Source organism: Blennius ocellaris (genome assembly GCF_963422515.1).
Source record: "Blennius ocellaris genome assembly, chromosome: 4".
Lineage (NCBI taxonomy): Eukaryota > Metazoa > Chordata > Actinopteri > Blenniiformes > Blenniidae > Blennius > Blennius ocellaris.
In genome coordinates, this window is record NC_137653.1 from 15,082,778 (window position 1) to 15,103,677 (window position 20,900).

Genomic DNA, 20,900 nt, shown 5'->3' on the forward strand with positions numbered 1-20,900 from the left:
GAGGTCAGTCTGTAGTCTTTACCACTTATAGAAGATTTCATTAATTCTTTACGACGAGGATGGAAGTGAAACGTGAGCATCTACTTGCTCCCCATTGGTCACCTCATCTCAGAATTTTAACAACCGAGTTTCATTAAATTTAGACTTTGTTCTACATCCTTCTTTACCAAGTAATGGAGGATCTGATTTGAAGTTGGTTGGACTCTTCAAAGCAAAGGAGGGTCAATGGAAGATAAAGCACTACCCGTTTCCACTGTATGAAATAGAAGTCAAATAATGATTACTGGACAAGGAGAACTTGAGAAAAGCAAGGCCACACAAAAAGCAAATGCACATAACTGATTTCGCTCTTACATTTTGCAAACTGTAAGTTCAAGCTCATTTTTGTTCAGTTTCTCAACCTTGCATCCATCGATGCCCCACTACATCGTCTCTTCTAGTTTCATGCCCGTCTTGAAACTACAGTTGACCGTCTTTATGTTGTTCCTTCTGACTCCAGAGAGGTTGTTTTAAAGTTGAGCCTGGAGAAGACGATTGTGAAAATCGTCCCAATCTGAGAAGGAGAATGGGAACATATGGTGCCAAACGTCATCCAAGTAAGAGGGAAAAAAAGAAAAATTAGGATTAACAATATTTCTACAAGCTGTTGTTCAAGCCACCAGTAACTTCCTGTCCTCGTCTTCCAGTGAGAATGGCCGTCACAGAGGTGAAGAAGGAGCCTATTGAGTACAAGGATCCGGCAGTTTATGAAGAAACTGTATTGAACGAGATCAAACCTCCATCTGCTAAAGTAAAGAATTACGAATCATTTTTGTGATCCTCAAAAAGTATTTTTTTAAGTAGTACATGCTATGTGAATTTTTATATTTGCCAACTCCTCCATCCATTCAGGTGGACCACTATATGTGCCTGGTATGTGGCAATGGAACTGCAGAGGACCGCCTGCTGTTGTGCGACGGCTGTGACGACAGCTACCACATCTTCTGTCTGATCCCGCCCCTCCACGAAGTCCCCAAAGGCGACTGGCGCTGCCCCAGATGTCTGGCTCAGGTCCGCTGCTCCGCAACCCTCTGCTCTCAAGGGAGCTGGAGTCGGCTCACAATTAGAAATAAGAGTTTAGTCTTCTGATAAATTCAGTCTTGACATAAACTGAAGTGGTTGTTTTTGGGGTTTTTTTAACTTTTATGTTTAATGTTTTGATTCTTCCAGGAATGTGGCAAGCCCCCTGTTGCGTTTGGTTTTGAGCAAGCCGGCAGGAGCTACACTCTGCAAGCCTTTGGAGACATGGCCGACTCCTTTAAATCTGATTATTTCAACATGCCTGTTCATGTGAGTTTGCATGATGAGGTTGCTTTTGTTTTATTAAACAAAGTGGGGGTTTTTTTGCTCTGTTTTTATGGGGGCATTATTGTAGCAACACTATTTGTCAATGCATATAGAGAGTTGTCTATATTTCAGTCCGTCTGTCCAAAGTCAGAGTTATCGATGTGAATCTGCAAAAGTCATCTTGTAATTCGTCTGTCTCTAATTAGGTATTTCAATGTGTAAAAAATCTTGTCATCTGTATTAGAATTTGAACATGTAATAAGATTTGTCAACGCGTTCAAAGAGTTGTCAATGTGTGCAAAGATATTTGTAATTGAAAAGTCTGTTTTCAACTTCAAATCCTGAAAATACAGACCACTCACCAGTTACAAGTCGAGCAGTTTCACAATTGGCCGTTTTTTGTTTTTTTTAACATGCGACTTTTGCGGCACTTCTGCCATCTGAAATATTCCAAGTTGTAAAGACTGGGTTTTACTGCCCTGTGCTCAGGCTCACAGGCAATTTGGGCAGACGGATTGAAATACAGACGGACAACTCTATACACGTCCACAAATAGTTTTGCTACAATAATGTCCCCGTATATTTTGCTTTACACTGGTACAGAAAAAAAGTGTCTATAGGTGGGGTGCATTTGCTAGTAATTTGATCATGTATGCATCCAGGTAATGGAATACAACACGTCTGCTTGGAATCCTTTCGTCACAAAGATCGTAATGCTCAGATTTATGCAGTCCAGTTCAGTACTGCAACCTTAGAATAAAACATGTTATAAAGAACTACTGGTTATAACAATTGCTGGCAATGAAACTGAAAGTGTATTGAATGGTAACAAGATCACATGAAAACTGTAAAGTATACAATTCCATAAATTGAATAAAGTATAAGTAAAAATGGTAAAGGAGCAAAACGATTGATACACGTTCCAATGTGACAGTTTTGCCATTATGGTGATCATCAAACAATAAGCAAGACACATAAAACGAAGTCGACTTGGAATAAAACTGTCACTACATTCATGCAGTTGCATTGCCTCCTAATTGGTTTGCCTTTTAAATACACTGTTGCTAAGATCAATTATACTTATTTCACACTCTGTACCTAACCAATAGCAGTGAGCACAAAATGCTTCGGCAAAGTTTTTTTCTCAATTCTCGTCACGGGCAGGTTTGCAGGTCCTTTAGGGAAAAACAGTCCTGCTCTCTCTCCTCCTCAGTTTTATGACTTTGCTCTGGAACAAAGGAAAGCTTTGATAACGCACATCTAGCAAGAGTCACCAGCTCCTTTTACACTGGCTGCACTGTTGTGTCTTTATTCGCCTGGCTGCTCGGTTTAAAATTCAAAGTTAGAACGACAGGTCACCGTCGATCACCCGTGGAAAGCATAGCGGATGGTTTTGGATAATGATTAGCTTGCAGTGGGGTCAGAGTGCCGCAGTAGGCCCATCCTCACGGCGCTGGCTGAGTCTACAAATGAGTCCTGTATTGTATTTTATCTTATTTTGATTTCAAGTCCTCTGCAGTGCCAACTTTTGAGAGAGAGCCGTGAAATAACAAGTAAAATCTCACTCGCTACAGCAATATTAAGCTAACTTATCATGTGTAAAGTAAAAAAAAACTATGGTTTTTGTTACGGCTCGATGGTTCACACAACTACGCATTGGTATGCCCTGTGAGGTTTCCTTAACGCATGGAAAGAAAGGCAAAGAAAGGTTAGTAATCAGTAGCCTGTATCCCCCATACTGCTTAATTATTTACTGTTTTAACAGTTAAAAACTACTTCACCATCATTCTGGCTGAAATAGAGAAACGAGCCTCACACCAAGTCGTATTTCGGTTCAATTCTGGTTTTATCATTGGCAAATCCACAGGCAGAACGTGTCTACATTTCTTTTTGTCACTATTGCTTTGGTTTTTTAAACTAAACTATGGACTTTGGGAATCATTGTATTCCCCTACTTTATATGGGTGTGCTTTTATTTTGAATCCCGACACTCCCTTTGTCAAAAATGTCTCCCGATAGATATAAACCACTGGGATGTCAAATTTGAATTACATTTTTTGCTTCAGTCTTGTTATATTCTGTGTTCTTTGTGTTGCAGATGGTTCCTACTGAGCTGGTGGAGAAGGAGTTCTGGCGTCTTGTCAGCACAATCGAAGAGGACGTCACTGTGGAGTACGGAGCGGACATTGCCTCCAAGGAGTTTGGGAGTGGTTTCCCTGTGAAAAACGGCCATTTTGAAATTACCCCAGAAGACGAGGTAAAGTTTCACTAACAAATGCATTTGACTATATCCTTTAGGTGCGATACGACCTCATAATATCAAAGAGTCTGCTGGAATCCATGACGTGATCAAGACGCGTGTTTGGATGGCCAACTGAAGAAGACACGAGGCCCAGCATTGATAAACTTGAGTCCATATTCAAAGTTTAGTCAAATATACCTTAAGATGTTAATGTATTCAAAGTGTATCTCCTCTGTGAATGTATGAATATACCAACATAATATCTCTCTATAACTGAGAGGTTCCCCGACATGTTTTATTATGACTAAAATGGTTTGACAACTTTTGCTGGGCAAAAAAACGATGAAGAAAGCAGGAATCCATAGAGAAGATTCTGTTCAGTTGAGGTTTATTTCAAGTGCTTTGCTGATGAGTGAGTGGTTAAGTGGCGTACTGTGACCTCTCTCCGACCCGCAGCATTACCTGAGCAGTGGCTGGAACCTGAACAACATGCCGGTGCTCGATGACTCGGTGCTCACTCATATTACAGCTGACATCTGTGGCATGAAGTTACCCTGGCTCTACGTCGGCATGTGCTTCTCCTCCTTCTGCTGGCATATCGAGGACCACTGGAGCTACTCCATCAACTATCTCCACTGGTAGGATCAACTATATATGGAATTCAAGATCTTTTCAGTTCAAGCATTTCAGTTTTGCTGATGTTTCTCCATCCCTGATTCTGATTTACAAAAAATCAACCTAATAGGTGATATAAGATAACGGATATTTGACCGCCTGCAGGGGGGAGCCAAAGACTTGGTACGGGGCTCCCGGTTATGCTGCAGAGCACCTCGAGTCGGTCATGAAGAAATTGGCACCCGAGCTATTCGAGTCACAGCCGGACCTCCTGCACCAGCTGGTCACCATCATGAATCCCAACACGCTGATGAACAACGGCATCCCGGTACCCTGCTCACTGACGACACTTCTTTAATTCAGAAGCGTAGCGACACATTGACAGCTTCACATTAATGTCGCAGTGACGATATAGTGGGAAAGGTCCTTTTTGTGTTCAATGCATACAAATGTAATTTATTTTTATTAGGCAGTAGTTAATTAGGGGTTGTTTTTTTTTTTTTTCTGAAGAGGAATTTCTGAAAACAGGGGATACTCCTGCACGCAAAACCCCTGTAACTTTTATCTCTTTCTTTCTAAAACTTGCAGATCTTTCGCACCAACCAGTGTGCTGGCGAGTTTGTCATTACTTTCCCCAGAGCTTACCACAGCGGATTCAACCAGGGTTTCAACTTTGCTGAAGCGGTCAACTTCTGCACCATGGACTGGGTAAGAAAATACCACATTTTCACCTTTCGGCTCCTTTAACACTGTAGTTCTTTATTGTAATTTAAATATTATTTGTATGGCACAAATGGGAACATAGCCATTTCATGGCACTTTTACAGAGAAAAGCCAAGTATTGAACTATTCCACATGAGCAAGCATAGTGAATGATGGAAAATGGGGGGGAGGGGACTTCACTGTTCATGGGAAGAAACCTGCAGGACCAGAATGCTAGGTGGCGACTTTCTGATGGAGTTGGAGGGTAGAGAGAGAAAACGATCGCACAAAAACGGAGAATAAACAAGTTCAGACAGAGAGCAAATTCTCCCGCTGCAGACTTGATGGGGGGCCAGCAGCTCAGAGCTTTTGATTTTAGAGACGTTATGGGTGAAAGGAAGCAGTCTTGCAGACTTGTTTACTTCAAAGTAATCACACTTCCTCACAGTGGCACTGGAGGACAAAGTAAATACCGTCCAGTGTTACTATATGTTTAGATAATTTGTCTCAAAGATGTTTTGATCCAAATATATCACGAACATGGAGCATATAAAATGTGTATGTAAGTTACGTCTATTACAACTCGTTAACCATAAAAACCCAACTAAATAAAGAACGTTCATGACAAATCATAAGAAAATGGGTTCTGAGAGGAAACACCTTCTCAAAAGGAAATTATAATGTAGAAAAGTCAGACAAACTTGTTATCGGTTGTTGTTAATTACTCATCTTCCTCTCTCTTGGCAGATGCCCATTGGTCGAAGCTGCGTGGATCATTACCGTGACCTAAGCAGATACTGCGTCTTCTCCCATGACGAGATGGTTTGTAACATGGCGTTAAAAGCCGAGCTGATGGACGTCAACCTGGCGTCTGCAGTGCAGAAAGAAATGACCATCATGGTCTCAGGAGAAAAGAAACTACGAGACAAGATTAACAGACTGGTGAGTGTCTCTGTGTCCGGAGTCGTCATAGAGATTGATTAGAATATGCAGGATTAATTAAATGACCAAAACCTATTGCTTTTCAATGTATGTCATAGACATCATGCATGAAAGTGAAATTTGAGCACCGTTTGATTCCTTTTGTTTTTCGAAGATGTTTATCACAATAATAAAATGGGTGATCTGGGAGGCTTTTTTTTCTCCACGGATGCCACATCTTGCACCTCTGCCCCCCCCCCAGACCCCCTCTAATGAGCGAGTCTCTGTCCCCCAGGGTGTGATGCAGTCTCGACAAGTTGATTACGAGGTGCTCCCAGACGAGGAGCGGCAGTGCAGCAAGTGTCGGACCACCTGTTACCTGTCTGGCATCACCTGCGTCTGCAGTCCTGGCAAGATGGTCTGCCTGCACCACCCCCAGGCCCTCTGCTCCTGTCCTCATAGCAACCTCACACTCCAGTGAGTCCGCCATCACCTCAACGCACTCCAGAATTGAACTCGGATTCATTTGGCTCTCCCAGAAGGGATATGCATCAAAGGAATATTTCAGTATTTGTGTGTTTGTTTTTTTGGTTCATTAGTCATCCGTTACATGCCCGCTATTGTTTTAATTCAAGTTATAACTTCTTTCTTTTGTTTGGCTCTTTGAATTATATGAATCTGCAATAATAAGTTTGGTAGATAAAGTCAGTGTTGACAAACACACTTGCCTTGTTTTCCTGCAGTTACAAGTTTACACTGGATGAGCTGTACCCTATGATGGCAGCAGTGATTCTGCGCGCAGAATCGTATAAGAACTGGCTCTGTAATGTTGAGGACATTGTGGAGAACAAAGGAAACAAGAAAAGAGGTGCGACTCATGCTCACTGAGTGTAAACCTTCACTTTACCGATTCAATGGCGGACGACACGTCCACAGATTTGAATCTGACTTTTCAGTTTGACGAACTGCTCTGCTCCTTTTGAACAGGATTGGAAGAGCTCCACGGCCTGGTTGAACAAGCAGAAACGAAGGCGTTTCCTCAGACCGGCCTCCTCGATCAGCTGCGCAAAATTGCCTCCGAGGCCGACAAGGTCGCAGTGATGGCACAGCAGCTTCTGAACGGGAAGAGGCAGACGAGGTACGGCAAAAGGTTTTCTTTCGTGTTGCTTTCGACTTCATCTTGACGTCGATGGAGTTAATGGGGGGGGGGGTCATTCGACTAATCGACACGGTTAACACAATGCCAAATTCAGACATAGAAAATACTCCCACTGAATTGTAACCTTGGTTTTAAAGGACCGTCTACTTCCACTTTGAAGGACGACGTTGATCCTGTAGCCTGGTGTGTGTTTCAGGTATCGATCTGGAGGAGGAAAGTCTCAGAGTCAGAACGAACTGACTGTGGAGGAGCTGAGATCTTTTGTTCAGCAGTTAGACAAGCTGCCGTGTAACATCCGACAGGCTCCGCTACTGAAGGTTTGTCAGATTAATTTCATTGAATCTTCCAAATCCCCACTTTTGAAGGACTTTTCTTAAGTAAAGAATGTGAGCAGTTTTGGCCCCTCTGACAATTTTTCGGGAGGAGTCCAGAAACAATTGTTTGGGGAAAATAACAATATTAAGAAACGTGTAAAACTAATGTTGAGAGTGATTTTTAACGTAGCGTTAAGAACTAGAGAACTACTTTCAACAATACACTTGCATTATCAAACTATCAATGGGATCTTCTGCAGGACCTGTTGAACCGGGTGGACGACTTCCAGCAGCACAGCGAGCGTCTCCTCTCCGACGAGTCTCCCAGCCCGCCGGAGCTGCAGGACCTGCTGGACGTGAGCCTGGGCCTGGACGTGGAGCTGCCGCAGCTGCCGCTGCTCAGGGAGCGGCTGGAGCAGGCTCGCTGGCTCGAGGCCGTGCAGCAGGCCAGCAGCCGGCCCGAGACCCTGTGCCTGGACACCATGAGGAGGCTGATCGACCAGGGCGTAGGCCTGGCCCCTCACAGCTCCGTGGAGAGGGCCATGGCCCGTCTGCAGGAACTGCTGACGGTGTCGGAGCAGTGGGAGGAGCGGGCGCTCACCCTCATAGAGGCGAGGTGGGTGGGGGACGACAAGACTCGCTGGACACTGCACACTCTGCATATCATCACAGTCATCACGCGAGTGCGAATCATTGCAAAAGCTATTGGTATACCTCACAAATCCTTTGTGTTAATCCTTTGAATGGTTTGTTCAGAGGTAAAGATTGAAAGTGTTAAGTAATGTTTTATTCTATTGGCCAGGCTCCGCAGTCGGCAACAGCAGTTTTAATTGTTTTAAGATCTTTATATTCTCATGGAAAGTTCCCAAATTAAATGACTAAAGCTTGTAAGGATAGGTCAATATTGACACAAAACACATTAGCCAGGCCAACCATACCCAAGTCTGTACACCAGGCTGTAAAAATTGCAAATATATTGTCTTTTCTAAATCAACATGTTCTTCTTCGGAAACAAATGTGCCGGTTTAAAGTACATGTAACTGATCACAAGGACAATTTTTTTGTTCAGTGAAAATGTGAAATCAGCTTAAACTTCAGACGGCTCAGAGTGAAATGTGCCAAGTCTGCAGAGCAGGATTGTGTTCGGATAAAGAGGATCATGGTGTTGTGACAGTATTTAACCCACCAATGGCTCGTCAGAAGTTGTATACTACGCTCACTTTCATGTCTATTTCTTTCTCAGGGGGTCTCTTCAAATGCTCCCTTTTCTGTACGGTTTGATGAATTACATTTCATAATTTCTTCACAGGCCTTATCACAGCATGGAAACGCTTGACACTGCGCTGCAGGAAGTCGAAAACATCCCCGCTTATCTGCCCAACTGTCTGCAGCTAAAGGATGTGGTCACCAAGGCCAAGAAATGGCTACACGAGGCTGAAACACTGCAGGTGTGATAGATTCCATCGTGACACATCATCAGTGTTTTCAGCACAGGTGTAGGAGCTTGTCGAATTCCCATTTCTAATTTTGTTCGCGTGGTTTGCAGCTCGGGGGACGTATCCCTGTGCTGGACTGCCTGTCCGAGCACGTCCTCAGAGCCGAGGGTCTCCCCGTGAGACTCGAGCCGCTGAGTCGGCTGGAGGCCCTCGTCGCCGACGTTCAGAGCTGGAAGGAGAGTGCGGCAAAAACATTCCTACTGAAAAACTCCCCCTTCTCACTCTTGGAGGTAAACCGACGTTGTCGTTTTTCCACGCTTCCAGATTTTTTTCTGGATCAAAGATCCCCAACGATCAAAGAGGTCAACAAGTTGCGGTGTTTTTCAGGTCCTCTGCCCACGATGCGACGTCGGGTCTGGACATCAGAAGGCAAGATCTAAAAAAGTGAAAGAATCTGCACAAATGAGCAAAAAGAGCTCGACAAAACTGGACTCTGTGTGCGATGTGGAGAGAGCTCTCTCTGAGAGCAAGGATTCTGCCTCAGCTGTACGTACAACTGTTTTCTCCCCCCCCCCCCCCCCCTCATAGCTACATTAATTATATATAAGGACTGCAAATTACCAATTGTTTCCCAACTTTAATCTAAAAAAAAAAAAAAAAAACCCGTTTCTGACAAAAGAGCGCTTGCATATATTCAGATGATTGAATGCTTGAATTAGTTGAAGTGTGAGGTTCGCTTTTCAAATGTTGACTAATGTTTCTCCGCTCACAGCTGACCGCCCTCGCCGAGGTGCGACAGAGGGAGATGGAGACATTATTGGCTCTGAGGGCTTCAAACGAGTCCAAGCTCCTTCCTGCCGAAGGCTGCGGCGCACTCGCTGTCTGCGTATGCCAGAAGGCCCCTTCGGGTGCCATGGCGCAGTGTGAGCTCTGCCGAGACGTTTTCCACAGCGGCTGCGTCGCCACGGCCGCGCACCTGGAGCCCGGCCAAGCCTGGCTCTGCCCACTCTGCCAGCGGTCGAAGAAGCCCCCCCTGGACAAGGTGCTGCCTCTGCTCGCCTCGCTGCAGAGGATTCGCGTTCGCCTGCCAGAGGGGGATGCCCTGCGCTTCCTCATCGAGCGGACGGTGGAGTGGCAACACAGAGTTCAGCAGGCCTGCACGGAGGGCGTGCTGGAGAAAGTTACAGACAAGGTAAACGCCGTGGAGTTTTGTGTCCTGAATTTGCCATCTCGGGACCCAGTTTTAAAATCATTGATCATAAATCCATCGTTTGGTCGTTTGTGGACGTCGTCTTAACCGTCGCGCTGTTTTAGGTGAGGGTTGGACAGAGGCCGTCATCGTATCTGACTCAGGAAAAACATGGTTCATCTTCTCATCTAGAGCGCCAGTCCGTTCCACTCCAAGGTCAATTTCTAAAAAAATTGTCTCAAGCAATCAGTTTTTTTCCCCCTTTCTGTTTCTCTCTGAACCCATTTGCTCTATTTTTTTTTTTTTAACACAGGACTCTGTCCTGAGGTGGAAGAACTGATGGTAGAGGGGTTCCTGCTGCAGGTCACTCTGCCGGAAACCGAGCAGCTGTACAGATACCTGCTGTACAAGCTGGCCCCTCCACCGCCCACACACAGCACTTCCTGTGAGACCAGCACGGAGCAGGACCAACAGAAGAAGGGCTCACACCACCATCACCACCACCACCACCACCACCGCAAGGTACTTACTTACTGAGGTTAAGTCTTGTAGAGCAGGAGCACACACACACTAATGTGCCAGCCAGAGTGGTGCAGGACATGCAGGAGGACGAATGATGGCAGTGTTGAAATATGTTGTCAGAGTAACGAATGTCAGAGTAAACGTCTCTGAGCCCTTTCCTGTTGGCCCAGAGGTCAAACAGGATGTGGATCAGGTGTGGACCAAGGGTCAACCCTCTATAGTAATGGACGGTGCACAAACCAGGTGAAGCAAAGAATTGACACTTTAAAAATGGTTTGGATGTATCGGACAAGGGTTTTTTAGATGGAGTTTCCAAGCAGGATGAGAAGAGGAACACCTGAGCGATTCATCGATGTAATGGAGGAGGACCCCCCACACACACACACACACACACACACACACACGACAAACTGTGAAACAACTGTAGTGAATCATTGACACGTTTCACTCTGTACACCCCAGTATGTCATCCTTGCTTTTTTGCTCTTTGTCTTCATTCTCTTTGTCTGTAGAACGGAGCGTCCAGTCTGAAAAAGGAGGGAGTGAATGGCCAGAGCAAGAAGAACAAGCGACGCAAGGAAAGTTCCGACTCCGAGCACAGCAAGAAGGCGAAGAAGAGCCACAAGAAGAAGTCCAAGAAAAGCAGAGAGAGGGGCGAAGACTCTAAGAGGACTTGTTCTCCCACACCCACGGTGTCGGACCCTGCTGCCTCCGATTCAGAAGAGGACTTTTCACTGTGCGCCGCTCCGTGGTGCCGAGAGCCGGAGGGCGACGAGGTCCGTTTCATCACTTTGTTTACGAATCAACCTTAAATTATATGTTGCAAGTGGATATGCATAAAAATATTTTTTTCTTATTGTTGTTGTTGTTTTAACAACATATCTTTCTCGCTCATTTCAGGTAAACTGGGTCCAATGTGACGGCAGCTGCAATCAGTGGTTCCACCAGGTCTGCGTTGGACTGTCGGCTGAGCGAGCAGAGATCGAGGACTATATTTGCATAAGCTGCACACAGCCCGACTACGACAGAGGAGAATGAAGACCAAAAAGTTACATTGAAGGATCAGCTGTTAGTTTTTTTTCTTTTTTTTTCTTTCTTTCTCTCTTTCTCCTCTCTCCTCTCTCTCCTCTGCAAGCCACAGCACTTAAAGTGCACACCGGAACTCTGTGTGGCCCTGTGGCTTCTCCTTTTCACCTTCTGGCTTCACCCTCAGTGAACACGGTGCTATCCTTTTAGTCCCCCACCCCCCACCCCCCTCCTGAAATTAATAAACTTCTGTCACTGTTTTTGTCACATGGCTGGACTTTTCAGCCAATCAACTAATTCTTTCGGAAAACTTTCCAAGAGTTGATGCAGATGTGTTAACATGAACCAACAGCGCAGGGATTTTTCAACCAAAAAAATGTCAGTTTGACATTTTGAGAACTTTTTTTTTTTCTTTTACATGCATCTGAACAATGTGAACTTTAACTTTCTCTTGTAAGTAAATATTATTTATCTAAGCAATAGCTGAACAGATTAATTTAGGTTCAGTTGACCTAAACTATATTTGTGTGTAGAAACCCTTTGATAACTTGCCTTCTTAAAGCAAAAACCCAGATTTATTTACTTTTACTGTCGACATACACTCTTAAGTATGAATTTGTGTCCACATTGAAAGAGAAGTGGGTCATTGATCCAAAATGTGCAAAACTGGCATCTGATGATTTACCCATATCCTCGAAAAAGTCACTGACTTTGATGCCAAGTTGATTTCTTGGTCTACGGTGGGAACGGAGAGTCCTGGATCCCTTGTGTTTCGGCAGTGGGTCCCTTTTTGATTCTTTTCAACGAGTAAGAATGAACTGTCCGACATCGAAGGAATGTACATTTTCTTTTAGGGTTGGATTTTCCCCTTTACGGTTGAGGATGAAAATATTGTGTTGACTGAAAATCAACGCAGTGTGATTTATTTGCCACGGGTATATGACCTTTTTTCCTGCTCCTTTGGTTAAATAATATAATTCATAATGTTGCAGTTTGCGTTATAAAATAAAATGTTTGTTCTGACTCATTGAGACTGGTCAATCCTTACAGCACTGATTATCATAGATCTGCTATTGTTTTTCATTTTGTTTCTTTACATACAGTTTCAGTCAAGTTTAATCCTGCGTCTGAACATAAATGAAAGGATCTTTTAATTATCCCATACTACTACTAGTCATGTTAACAGCTATAAAATATACCGGAAGAAAAATACATGCTTTCAATCATCTGTGATTCTCATCCAAGTTCTGTCTTTTCTGTGATTCCTGGGTGTAAATGATGTTTCCATTATACCCACTCCTCAAGCCACATCCATTATAACACTGACTCATCCTAACTACTAATCCCAACCGGCATCCTTAAAAGCAGTCATAAATACATGCATTTCAGAGGTTTTAATCTTTTTTTTTTTTTAATGTATAGAAGAGGTAATCAATCTTCTTGAAATTAGATCGACTACCATGCAGACCAGTCATTTGAAGAGTTTATTGCAAATCTCAATGACAAAAAGCTGCCAATACGTTTGAACATGCAACATTTTACACCTGAATGTGTTTCAATATAGTCGCATCTTGTCATTGTCATTTCTTGGTTATTTTGGTGAATTTCTTAATAGTCTTATGCAATTGGAGAAGACTATATGCTGGCAGTGGATGTGGTGAAGGCTTGTGGTTCTGCATGACTACTTTGCCTACACAAATTAGGTCAACTGCCCAGAGTCACTTAAAGTTTTTCTGACACTGGTGACCGTGCTGGGTCAGTTTGGCGACTGGTGGCGATCGACTCGACCTTGTTGTGGATTTGATGGATCCGTCTCAGATGGCCAGAACTTGAGCTATGATTTAACATCTTGCAGTCACCACATGGCAGAACCATATACAATCATCTTAAGTATTTGTTGTTGGATAATAAACATCCGACTGTTTCCAAACAAAATGGTAAACTGTTAAAAGTATGGACTGAAGAAACTGAGCGGGTACTTCAGGACTGCTTTTCGATCACAGACTTTGATGTATTTTTAGAATGGCTGCTCCGAGAGAGAAGGGGGGGGGGGGTGCACACTCAGCACACCCCCACTACCAGATGAGCTGGATGAGTTCTATGTAGGCTTCAACATCCCCAACACCAACTAATGGTGACACCAGCGAAGGTGCACATGGTTCAGAGGAGAACAAACCCAAGGAATTCAGCGACCCAAGATAACGTCTCTGGGCGTGCCCTGGTCTGCTCATCTGAACTTGCTTATGTGTTCGTGGGGGGCATCTTTATCATGTCAAACTCTTGTGCCCACCTGCTTCAAGTCAACCACCATCGGGGCCTCACCCCGGCTGCTCTTCAAACCAGGGGAAGCAAAGAATTAAAACATTCGGGACAGTTTTTTTATTTTTGTATTGGACAAAGGGTTTTGGAGACTTGGTTTCCAAGCAGGTTGAGAAGGTGGAAAACCTGAGGGAAGATTCATGGATCACACATCTTGTGTTTGTTTCTTGCGTTTTGGACGGGGATTGAACCACATTGTCGGCCAGCAGGATCAGAGGTTACGCCGGAATTGATAGAACATGATTCCAGGTTCATTACGTGCTTTAGCAGGGTTGATTTTTAAACGTGGATTAGTCTTTTTGTTTTTTTTTAAGAGTACTTTTTTTAACCGCACCAAACTGCAGGTCGTGTTTTTAGGAGGCGGAGCCTGCCAGCCTGAGACGGGTCGTGTCGCGTGACGTCACCGCGTCGCCATTTTCCTCCCGTTGTTGTTAGCCGGTTAGCTTATAACAGGGATAACGGCTTCGCGCATGAAACAAAACAACCCCAGCGACATTTAATCGCTGTTAAACTGGGTCGCTGCCGTCAGAATTCGCCTCGCCAGTTGTCTCCGCCGCCATGGAGGAGGAGTACTACAGCGGAGGAGGAGACTGGGAGGGAGTGGAGGGACACCTGGTGAGAGAGAGGGAGACTTGTTGCTGTCTCGACTGGTCGGTGTCGTCAGTTAGCCCGACGTTAGCTCTGCGGCTCCTGCTGCTTTCGGCGCTGCAATATTCTCCATGAGATCCGTGGAGCTGTCAGCTCTTCCACACGTTTCTCGTACGCGATCTGAAGCTCGCAGAGGAACAGCCGTTTGTTTAGCCAGCTACAAGCTAACCGCACACGGTTGCTCGTGCTGGACGTGCAGGGGAAGTCTCACCTTACTCCTAAACTCAGTGGTTTAGTTGTACACAACTTCGTAGGACAATCAGTCAAACACCTTTCAGAGGAAATAATTGAACCCTTCTCTCCACGACACTGTTTACAAAGCTTTAGGTTTCAATCAAAAGTTGGGGTTTACTATTGTTGACATTTAATATGAGGTCTTGATGCTGAAATCTGAATGATTCTAGTGAAGTTTGACACAGAAATATATGAATATGGTCATTCACAGTCCACCGATGATGGGTGGTTTTAAACCTGATCAAAATGTAGTTTTATGTTTCGGTTAGTCTGTTGCAGTCGGATATTTAATTGCTTTGTCAGCACTTCATTCAGTTTACCTCAATAAAATGTGTACCTTAAGCCAATTTCTCAAAGAATATACCAGTAATATTTACATAATTGTCGACAGACGTTGATCTAAAGAAATAAAAGTTCAGAGAAATTTCATTTCATTTGCCGTTATTTACTCAGGAGTACCACATTGAGATTAATAATCTATTTTACAAGTGTGTCCTAGATATGACGTTAAAAGAATAAACCTTGTGTCTTCAAAAATGCCGATCATCCAAATTGTGTCTGTACTCATTGTGGTTACTGTGTCAAAAGTCATGAAGTAGATCACATGTAAATTGTACTCAAGTGGGTAAAATACATACTCGTATTCCCAAAAAATGACATTCTGCCCTCGCATAAAACAAATATGAAAGCTTAATATTCACCAGCAAAACAGAAGGAAAAATGTACATAGCAAGTTAATAAAACACATTTTTAAACCAAAACAACCACTTTCCAACTTTTCTTTGTTCAGATGTTTTGTAAAAATGAAGGAATTGTCTATGTCACATTTAACATGTTTGTATATTAACAGCTCCAACAAATGCGGGACTTCTCATACGAGTTTAATTACATAAATGCACAAATGAACAACATCACACTAAATGCAGTTGAGAAGAGGTTTATTTTCGAGAAGCCTTTTGTTCTATTGTCTCCTTTATCTGCAGTCGCTGTATATTAATCATCACAACTGAACAGTTGAACTGTCTGAAACTCCTGAAGCTACAAGAGCAACATCCTGATGCTGCATTACTGATAATCTGATGACGTCTTATACAATAAAAAGTCAGAGGGACTTTGAGCTGTTACAAACTGAAAGTTGGGGCTTTTATTACAGGAAAATAGAGAGATACAACTTGACATGGAGCTGTGTTTAAAACATTAAACACACTCAGCTTCTGATCAGTTTATTGAGAAGAATGACAAACGCAACGATTCACCAGAAACACAGACCCATAAAAAGTCTGGAAAGTTTCAGTCTTTTGACAGATGTTTTCTCAGTGTTTGAAGTCCAGCATGCAGCTGGAGTCAAGAGTTTGTGGCTGTTAAAATAAACAATGGGCTTGTCAAACTGTGGTACAGCTCCCTCTCATGGTAGCAGGGGGCAACTCATAAATATGTATCTTTTTTTAATAAAATAAAAAAAATTGTACCAAACCCAGAATGAAAAAAATATAAAACATGAAATTCGTATGTGGGTCAGTCATGCATTATCCCTGCACCATCTCTGTGTCTTTCAGGAGGATGGCTATGTTGAAGGCGAAAATGACGGCAAGACCCAGGAAGACTGTCTGCAGAAATTCTCCAGCAGGGATTACATCATGGAGCCCGCCATCTTCAACACGCTGAAAACGTGAGTCCCTGTTTGACTGGAGGAAACGTTTTGGAGTTGAATCCCAGTGTGCAACACAAAGTTCCTGAATGAGAGCAATGCAAGTGAAATGAGCGACATGCAGCACAGATGATTGATCACTGCGTTGTTGTTGTTGTTGTTGTTGGAAACAGGTATTTTCAGGCAGGGGGCTCTCCAGAACATGTGATCCAGCTTCTGTCTGAAAACTACTCTGCTGTGGCCCAGACTGTGAACTTGTTGGCTGAGTGGCTCATCCAGATGGGTCAGTGGCAGCAGCCGTCTCTTGTTTACATCAGAAAATACTCTGAACGAGTGAGATTTACCAGCTCAAATCTGTTTTTGATGACCACAGGTGTGGAGCCGGCTCAGGTCCAAGAACGAGTAGAAAATCATCTCAAGAGCCTTCTGATAAAACACTTTGACCCCCAGAAGGCCGATTCCATCTTCACAGTTGAGGGAGAGGTGAGGGTTTCTCAGCACCAGGGTCGTTTTTCGGGGAAACGCACGACAACACACATCGAAGGCTTTCCCAAACTTTGATGGAATTGAGATTCCCGTGAACCGATTCCTGTGTTTCTAGACTCCCGCGTGGCTCGAGCAAATGATTGCCCACACAACGTGGAGAGATCTTTTCTACAAGCTGGCAGAAGCTCATCCAGACTGCCTCATGCTCAACTTCACCGTCAAGGTACCTTTACTACGACATCCACACTCCGGTCACGTATTTAACTTCTCCATTGTAATCGTCAACCAGTACACCAGCTCTGTCATGGTCACGATGTTCAGTTTTGTTCCATATTGAGATGTTTCAGTTTAAGTGTATTCTCCTTTTAGGGATCAGTGGGTATTTTTATTTCAGCTTGGAGATAATTGCAGTAATCTAAAAGTCTAATGTAATGACATCTATTGATGCCATCGATTGTTGGCAGCACTGCGCTGGTTTTCAGTTTTGTTGTCTGTGCGTTTAGCTCATTTCAGACGCAGGTTACCAGGGAGAGATCACCAGCGTGTCCACGGCCTGTCAGCAGCTGGAGGTGTTTTCTCGGGTGTTGCGGACGTCTTTGGCCACGCTGCTCGATGGCGGGGAAGAAAACTTGGAGAAGAACTTGCCAGAATTTGCCGTGAGGCTCAACCTTTCTGTTTTTATAAACCATACCATTGTTGTAGCGTAGTTTAAATCTTATTTATCCACTTTAAATCCCTGTTAATGTGTTATAGCATCTTTTATGTAACATTTGCACACCGGATAAGTTCTTACATGCTGTCAAGTTGCTGCAAATTTGATCTTATCATACAGTAAATTGAAAATTGCTGAATGGGGAAAAGAAACCTGTTGTTATTAGTGTTATTATTTTGTGGGGGTGCTTGTGGTGACTCTCTGGTCAATCATTAATCCATCCATCCATTCACCCGCCGTCCTTCACGCTTTGTTCACATTGGGTTGCAGTGACCGTATGAAGGGGAGTGAAAATATTCACACAGGATTATTATTCTGGGGAAAAAAACCAAACAAACTTATGTATGTGTTTCGCTGCACAAAGCCACAATTAAATTTTTTCCTGAATCTCTCCGCCTCTCCTACAGAAGATGGTTTGTCACGGCGAGCACACTTACCTCTTCGCTCAGGCCATGATGTCCATCCTCGCCCAGGAAGAACAGGGAGGTTCAGCTGTTCGCAGGATCGGACAGGAAGTGCAGAAGTCGGCGCATGGAAGGTAGTTTCTCTTTCGGCAGCGCTTGACTGGTTTGACGTGGTCGTTGTGTGTAACTGTAATATGAGGGGCAAATGTTGCCGGTGCTGATCTGTGCGTTTGTGTCCCAGAGGCCACGATGCCAGTCAGATCACCCTCGCACTCGGCACTGCGGCAGCTTACCCCCGAGCCTGTCAAGCGCTGGGCGCGATGTTGTCCAAAGGAGCGCTGAATCCTGCCGACATCACAGTTCTGTTCAAGATGTTCAGCAGCATGGACCCTCCTCCCGTGGAGCTGGTGAGGACTCGTTCACGCTCATTCACACTGCCGATCACCCAAAACCCTCTCTTGCTTTTCGTCCTTTAAATCCATTTTCGGTTGCCCCGCAGATCAGAGTGCCGGCCTTTCTGGACCTCTTCATGCAATCGCTTTTCAAACCCGGGTCAAAGATCAACCAAGACCACAAACATAAGTACATCCACATTCTGGCCTACGCTGCCAGCGTGGTCGAGACGTGGAAAAAGGTAACGTCAACGAAATGATGCTGGTCGTAACTTTATTTTTTAAATCAGCCGTGCAACTAAGTTGTGTAGTTGTTTCTTGGAAGGTACCCCCCCCCCCCCCCTTTCTTTTTCACATTTTGGCTCCTCGTTCTACAACTGAAACACTATTATATGATTTTTGTTCACACACACAGTTTCATATTTACATTAATTATTTTGTATTTATGTCCTGACTGACACTATATCTACCAATCCATAATGGACCAAGTAATGCTTGTCCTGATTATCGTCCGGTTCAACCTGAAGCTTTTCTTAAATCTTTTTTTCACTCAATCCCAGAACAAAAGAGTCAACATCAATAAAGACGAGCTGAAGTCGACGTCGAAGGCCATCGAGACGGTGCACAACCTCTGCTGCAATGAGAACAAAGGCGCGACAGAGCTGGTGGCTGAGCTGGGGACTTTGTACCAATGCATCCGGTGAGCGAAACACACAATCTACTTGGCGTCCACAGACATAAAAAACGACTTAAAAAAAAAAATGTTATGCACAGTTTTTGTTTTGTTTCCCCACATTGTACAAATCAAACCGGATAACCGAATCAAGTTGATTACTTGATGACGATAGTTCACTGCCTCCAAATTTGAACCGACACTTGGTGATATTAAAGCCTCATTATCAGTAAAAGTTAGAATTCCTTCCTGGCTGCTCCGTGACCGGCTGCTCGTTGTGTTTCAGGTTCCCAGTGGTCGCGATGGGAGTGTTGAAGTGGGTGGACTGGACGGTGTCGGAGCCGCGGTACTTCCAGCTCCAGACTGACCACACGCCCGTCCATTTAGCTCTACTGGACGAGGTATGACACAGTGTCAAAAGTTTGCGCGACGTGTTAAGACAAAAGCAAAGTTCAAACGTGACGTTTTTTTTTTTTTCTTCCTCCGATCATCAGATCTGCACGTGCCACCAGCTGCTGCACCCGCAGGTCCTCCAGCTGCTCATCAAGCTCTTTGAGACGGAGCACTCTCAGCTGGACGTCATGGAGCAGGTGTGTATTTGTGTCACCAACACATGTCTGGTTTAACTGCTGCGCATCGTCAACGACGCCGCTAACGGCCTTCAACGCCCTCTGCAGTTGGAGTTGAAGAAGACCCTCCTGGACCGAATGGTCCACCTGCTGAGCCGCGGCTACGTCCTGCCCGTCGTTGGCTACATCAGAAAGTGTCTGGAGAAACTCAACACAGATATCTCCCTCATTCGATATTTTGTGACCGAGGTAACGTTTCATCTCAATCGTAAGCAAACTCAATGACGCCAACTGCTGCTAAAGCAGAAGCAGGAACTGAGTGAAAGTAAAAAAACTTGATTAAATGTGACTACAAGCATCATAATAAATGAATTATAAAGCGAATCTCACTCTCATCTCGATCGCCAACGCCGAGCTTTGATCCCCACCGATTCTCTTGAAGGTGCTGGATGTGATCGCGCCGTCCTACACGTCGGACTTCGTTCAGCTCTTCTTGCCCATCCTGGAGAACGAAAGCATCGCAGGAACAATCCGCACAGAGGGAGAAAACGACCCTGTGGCCGAGTTTATCGGTGGGTGACGACAAAGTCACATGCGAAAAAAAGTTGTGTACACAAAAATAAGAGAAAGTTGTTTCCTCATGAGCATCTAAAGTGGAGAATCTATGAGTTCTTCATCAGGTGCAGTTAAACGTCCTCTCGTGCTTCTGATTTGTTTCACAGCTCATTGCAAGTCAAACTTCATCATGATCAACTGACACCGCAAGGGTTGACGTGGAAGATTGTACCCGGAGACAAATCTCATCTCAGCGACGGCCAAAGGCTCTGCTTGACGGGCAACGCTTGGAAATTGAATTTTTAGTTCAACCAAAAGAGCGGAGGTGAATGTGAGGCAACGCGAAGACAAACGTTGACTTGAGAGGTCAGACTTCATGGAGGTACCTCAGAAGATGCAGCTACTTTCCTTTTTTTCTCCCCCCCCCCACCTGTATATTTGATTTTCTATATTTTATGTTTGTTTGAGACATTTTAAAATAAAAGCTGATAATGTTCTAATACATGTTTTTTAATATTTGTGCCCCAGCATCATAAAAATAGGAACACAGAAGACGGGACACCATTATAGTAGTAAAATGACTTGGGAGTGCGTACAAAGATTTGTGGCTGGATCACTGCGGTCAGACTTTTCTTATCTGCGTTTATTCATCCCGATTTCAAACATTGTCACCTGATGGGGCCGAGCTTGACAAACGTAATCTGCAAGTTCACCAAGAGGGCAGAGAAAACTCCCGTTTGTTCTTCTGTTTCTGAGGTGGAAGTGACGACAAGACTCTTCAAGGTGGTTGTAGGCACACACACAAATC

At 44.2% G+C, this 20,900-nt stretch overlaps 2 protein-coding genes across 2 annotated transcripts in view; both read left to right on the forward strand.

Annotated features, from left to right (window-relative positions):
- The window catches only part of kdm5ba (lysine demethylase 5Ba), a 19,129-nt gene extending 6,666 nt beyond the window's left edge, over positions 1-12,463 (forward strand). The window contains exons 6-27 of the mRNA XM_080494805.1: positions 498-596; positions 687-790; positions 892-1,050; positions 1,210-1,329; positions 3,425-3,583; positions 4,025-4,206; positions 4,349-4,511; positions 4,772-4,891; positions 5,633-5,827; positions 6,102-6,283; positions 6,550-6,674; positions 6,794-6,944; positions 7,162-7,282; positions 7,540-7,895; positions 8,589-8,727; positions 8,826-9,005; positions 9,103-9,261; positions 9,488-9,907; positions 10,030-10,120; positions 10,218-10,426; positions 10,939-11,202; positions 11,327-12,463. Of these exons, the coding sequence (XP_080350931.1) occupies positions 498-596; positions 687-790; positions 892-1,050; positions 1,210-1,329; positions 3,425-3,583; positions 4,025-4,206; positions 4,349-4,511; positions 4,772-4,891; positions 5,633-5,827; positions 6,102-6,283; positions 6,550-6,674; positions 6,794-6,944; positions 7,162-7,282; positions 7,540-7,895; positions 8,589-8,727; positions 8,826-9,005; positions 9,103-9,261; positions 9,488-9,907; positions 10,030-10,120; positions 10,218-10,426; positions 10,939-11,202; positions 11,327-11,464 (3,836 nt within the window). The 3' untranslated portion in view covers positions 11,465-12,463. The remainder of the gene's footprint in view (positions 1-497; positions 597-686; positions 791-891; positions 1,051-1,209; positions 1,330-3,424; positions 3,584-4,024; positions 4,207-4,348; positions 4,512-4,771; positions 4,892-5,632; positions 5,828-6,101; positions 6,284-6,549; positions 6,675-6,793; positions 6,945-7,161; positions 7,283-7,539; positions 7,896-8,588; positions 8,728-8,825; positions 9,006-9,102; positions 9,262-9,487; positions 9,908-10,029; positions 10,121-10,217; positions 10,427-10,938; positions 11,203-11,326) is intronic.
- Positions 12,464-14,265: 1,802 nt separating this feature from the next.
- nelfcd (negative elongation factor complex member C/D) lies at positions 14,266-20,586 on the forward strand. The gene is made up of 15 exons (XM_080495574.1): positions 14,266-14,386; positions 16,210-16,322; positions 16,475-16,584; positions 16,675-16,784; positions 16,903-17,010; positions 17,291-17,443; positions 17,907-18,037; positions 18,145-18,310; positions 18,403-18,537; positions 18,856-18,995; positions 19,255-19,369; positions 19,463-19,558; positions 19,646-19,786; positions 19,980-20,109; positions 20,260-20,586. Exons 1-15 carry the CDS (start codon positions 14,330-14,332, stop codon positions 20,292-20,294), a joined length of 1,740 nt encoding a protein of 579 aa, XP_080351700.1. The 5' UTR covers positions 14,266-14,329; the 3' UTR covers positions 20,295-20,586.
- The last annotated feature ends 314 nt before the right edge of the window (positions 20,587-20,900 follow it).

What these genes read in the sequence shown, in the direction of transcription:
- nelfcd (XM_080495574.1), top strand. Translation starts at nt 14,330, where the DNA reads ATGGAGGAGGAGTACTACAGCGGAGGAGGAGACTGGGAGGGAGTGGAG. An exon ending in TGAGTGGCTCATCCAGATGG is followed by an intron (nt 16,585 to 16,674) that starts GTCAGTGGCAGC and finishes TGATGACCACAG; the next exon opens with GTGTGGAGCCGGCTCAGGTC. An exon ending in ACCCTCCTCCCGTGGAGCTG is followed by an intron (nt 18,311 to 18,402) that starts GTGAGGACTCGT and finishes GTTGCCCCGCAG; the next exon opens with ATCAGAGTGCCGGCCTTTCT.